The sequence below is a fragment of the Coregonus clupeaformis genome, chromosome 14 (assembly GCF_020615455.1).
Source record: "Coregonus clupeaformis isolate EN_2021a chromosome 14, ASM2061545v1, whole genome shotgun sequence".
Lineage (NCBI taxonomy): Eukaryota > Metazoa > Chordata > Actinopteri > Salmoniformes > Salmonidae > Coregonus > Coregonus clupeaformis.
The window spans coordinates 3,318,589-3,322,665 of NC_059205.1; the positions used below are offsets into that span (position 1 = coordinate 3,318,589).

Consider the following 4,077-nt stretch of genomic DNA (forward strand, 5'->3'; position numbering starts at 1 on the left):
GAGCGACTTACAGTTAGTGCATACATTATTTTATCGAACCCACAACCCTGGCGTTGCAAACGCCATGCTCTACCAACTGAGCTACATCCCTGCCGGCCATTCCCTCCCCTACCCTGGACGACGCTGGGCCAATTGTGCGCGCCGCCACATGGGTCTTCCGGTCGCGGCCGGCTACGACAGAGCCTGGATACGAACCAGGATCTCTAGTGGCACAGCCAGCACTGCGATGCAGTGCCTTAGACCACTGCGCCACTCGGGAGTAATGGAGACAGATAATTGGTTTGTTGGACATGGTGGATCTTTTTGTGCCTGTAAAATATATTATGCGAGAAATGGTGGTGAAATGCAAATACTGATATAATAACCATCATATCGAAGTGAACTTGGGAGTCACCGGATGATATGGTGTGTGGTCCTCCTACTACGACTCGGGAAACCATGCAGTTTTATTAGGCTACAGATTAAGTAAATTAGATTCACTTGAAAGTGCCTGGTGATCTTGATGCTCCTTTCCAATAAATATCGAGGGTCTTATTCTGGTGACATGATGATCGATGCTTGACAAATACAAATATTCTCATGTAGACTAGCCTACCCACACTGCATCTGCAAACTGTTGGCTAGAGCGCAGGTGCCAAGACCATTGTAGCCACATTTGCTATTTAACACAACCGTTTTGAAAGTTGAAATATGATGGAAACACATTGAACATTAGATTTTTATTCGGTACATGAAAATGTAAAGCTGCACTATGCAGCTCCGCGATTTCCTGGTTGCTACAATTCTAATAGTTCACCCAATTTCATTGTATGTGGCAAACCAAGCATGTACAGTGTAGAGAATCATTGTATCATCAAAAAATATATTTTCCATAACAATTTTTAAAATAATTTTCAGCTGTTTGAAGCTGGTGTACAAAAATGAATATTCGCATGAAAATCTGTCGCCAATTGGATGGAAACCTAGCTATGTATGCAAAAGAAAACATTTGACCACAACAACAAGACCAAAGCGCTAATCTGTCCATAGACAACATTGGCACAAACTGTTGATTTCTCCAAAGAAACACATTGCAGGCAACTGTAGTACAAACCGCGTTCATGTTGTGGCTGTAAATCTTTATGTGTTTTAAATGATCCCGCTAATACATTAAATCAATCAATGAATATCCCCTTTGTTCACACACCAAAAACGACACTGACCGAAAAATCAGCCACCAAAGCGGTGAGAAAAGACACCTGTCTGGATGGAGGTGCTGTGACTGATCAATCCGATTACTGACGCTGTCTTTACACAGGTACATCATTATTATTTAACAACTAGAGCTATGGACTACGACCTGTAAAGACAACATATAACAGCCTTTAAACAGTATCCTTTGTTTTCGGTTTCCTCTGAGCGCCCCATCCCACTGTGTTTTACCATGCTAGCTAGGTAAACAGTAGCCACGTTATCTTACTTAGCTATGGCATATGCAGTAACCTTTAGATAACTAGTTAGCTAACGTTAGCTACCTCGCCGGGAATATGTCCTTTTTAGGAATATATTAAATGAAATGGTTAACTGGCTAAATGACAGCTAGATAGTTAGCCATAAAATATGTAGCTAACGTTAGCTGAGTCTCAAAATTGACACTACGGGTTTAGCGAACATTACTAGCTCGATGGGTAGCTTGCTAATTTTGGCTTGTTTGTTAGCTAGCTTTGTGTTAGTGACATGGTCTAACGTTTAACTAGCTAGGTAGTTAACTATTCATCTGTGTTTGGCTGACAGTTATCACACAAGGCATTTTGAAGAGTCAAGTCCTAAGGAATGAAACACCTGATGATTGCAGTGTTTCCAGACTTTTTGTGAAAAGTGTTGGCTAGTTAGATGGCTAGCTCAACTGTCAGTTTACTCAACAGTGCTTAGATTGTAGCTAGGTCAACTAAAAGCTTCCACAATGGTTCAGGATAAACCTGAAGCAGATTACATTCATCCAGTAGGCTGAATGAATTGTCATTGTCATTTTGATTGTCATTTGTTAATTCATGAGAATATTGTCTTGACAACTCTTCCATGTTCCTCTTTTCCAGATAAAACCATGAATCAAGAGAAACTGGCCAAACTTCAGGCCCAGGTCCGGATAGGTGGAAAGGTAACCACTATCATCTCTACTCCTAAATGTACCTTTTGTTATAATACAGCCACGACTACATTGTAGTTCCCTTCCATATCTGCTAATGTAATGGCCAGGGTTGAAGGCAGCAGTTGGTAGCATAACTGCCTGCCTGTTTGGTTGAAGGGAGTTAAGATTTATGAAATCAACTGGCAGTCCTGTTAGCCTGAGGTCAGAACTTCTTCTATTATGGACAGATGCTTTGTCCCATTCAGCCTGGAGCCTGTGTGGCCTGGCTATGGGAAGAAAACTGCCGATATATTGGCCTTTTCTAATTTATCGGCCCCTTCTCTATTGGCTTTGTGGATAGTCCCTACACATAGCAAAACTGCTGCTATGCTAGCTGAGAAAGTTAACAGCAGCAGCAGCAAGCTAGCTCATTCTCCAACAGAAAGGTACAGTATTGCGAAATGGATGAATTGGACCAAAATCGAACTCCTGTTGCAAATATTAATTTAGTTAATTCACTAATAAGGCTTGTGTCGACGTGCCCGCACATGCAGGTAATAATCACGTTAGCTTAGCTATGTGACCTGTTAGCAAAGATTACGATATCTAACCCTTTCATCTGTGGCGTTAGCGACCTAGCTATATTAGCTACTATGCTAGCTAGATGGCTAGATTAACATGGTGCTAAAATGTCAAATAGGAGCTAATAGCCAACGTAGCTAGCTAACATTAGCTGGTTATAATTTTGAACATGCACCATTTTCGTAATGAGCCATCTGACTTGCGGAGTAACTTCAGCTATTTACTGGTGTGCTGATCTGACCAGACTCAATCATATCCGTAAATTGACAGTTGATAGTCGGATTAGATGGTTGTCGTAATAGGGGAAAGAGGGAAGTGTTTTAAAATGTGTAAATAAAAGTTGCCAATAGGTTTAGCAACCTAACAATCTTCCTGCATGTTTATGGACCAAGAAAGCTTCTCAAACTATGGGCAGATTTGAGTCAGAACGTGCATCGTCATTTCATCTTCTTTTTTCCAACCCTCTGCAGCCTTGTTAGATATTATGTACATTAATGGCTTGCTGGCAAATGTCATCGCCATTGAACTAGTTATCATAGCAGCAATAAACAGTAGCAAGTGATATGAGCCATGGAGAGAGAGATGTGAAAAGAGTGTGCACAGCTGTCATCAAGGCAAAGGGTGGCTATTTGAAGAATCTCAAATATATATATATATATATATTTTGATTTGTTTAACACTTTTTTTTGGTTACGTGATTCCATGTGTGTTATTTCATGGTTTTGATGTCTTCACTATTATTCTGCAATGTAGAAAATAGTAAAAATAAAGAAAAACCCTAGAATGAGTAGGTGTTCTAACATTTTTGACCGGTAATAAATATATATTTTCCTTTTTATTACTTTCTAACCATACCACCCCTCCCCTAATTGGAGTAAACTAGTGAAAAACAACACTTAGGCTTCTACTTCCAGCTTATACATACTATATACATTTTACGGACACAGTCTATTTTACAATAGTTATATTTTGTTTGTTTTTAGTCCTTCCTCAACCTCCGTCTTTCTGATGTCCATCCAGTTTAATTTCTATTTGACATATATTTTTAACTGGGCTGTTTCACAAAAGTTCTGAACCTATATACATTTTACGGACACAGTATTTTACATGAGTTTTCTTATTATTAGTCCCATCCTTCAGCTCCATCCAACCCCTCCCATCTATCTCTTAACACCATCCATCTTGGATTTCTATTTGCCATGTATAACTGCGCTGTGATGTTTCACAAGTTCTGAACCTTTCTATTCTCATAGTTTCTACAGATTGTAAATTTAAAGAAACATTTTTTGCTAAAACTATTATATTATTGATCGATTTGACTGACTTTTCAAATCAACCAGCAGTGCTATTTGCAGAGTTAGCTCCAGGGAAATGTTTGTATTATGTCC

The 4,077-nt window shown here is 39.5% G+C and overlaps 1 protein-coding gene across 17 annotated transcripts in view; it reads left to right on the forward strand.

Annotated features, from left to right (window-relative positions):
* The first annotated feature begins 260 nt into the window (after positions 1-260).
* LOC121580548 (transcription factor BTF3 homolog 4-like) overlaps positions 261-4,077 on the forward strand; it is a 15,849-nt gene continuing 12,032 nt past the window's right edge. For 14 of the 17 annotated variants that reach the window (XR_006661701.1, XR_006661703.1, XR_006003086.2 and 11 more), the window contains exons 1-2: positions 1,036-1,297; positions 2,076-2,137. Coding sequence is in view for 4 of the 17 variants with exons in the window: in XM_041895487.2 (XP_041751421.1) it covers positions 2,084-2,137 (54 nt within the window). In the remaining 13 variants the exon portion in view is untranslated. Of the gene's footprint in view, positions 280-1,035; positions 1,298-1,415; positions 1,435-1,962; positions 1,982-2,075; positions 2,138-4,077 lie in introns of those variants that run through there. The other 3 variants (XM_041895488.2, XM_041895489.2, XM_041895490.2) reach the window with 3 other exon arrangements.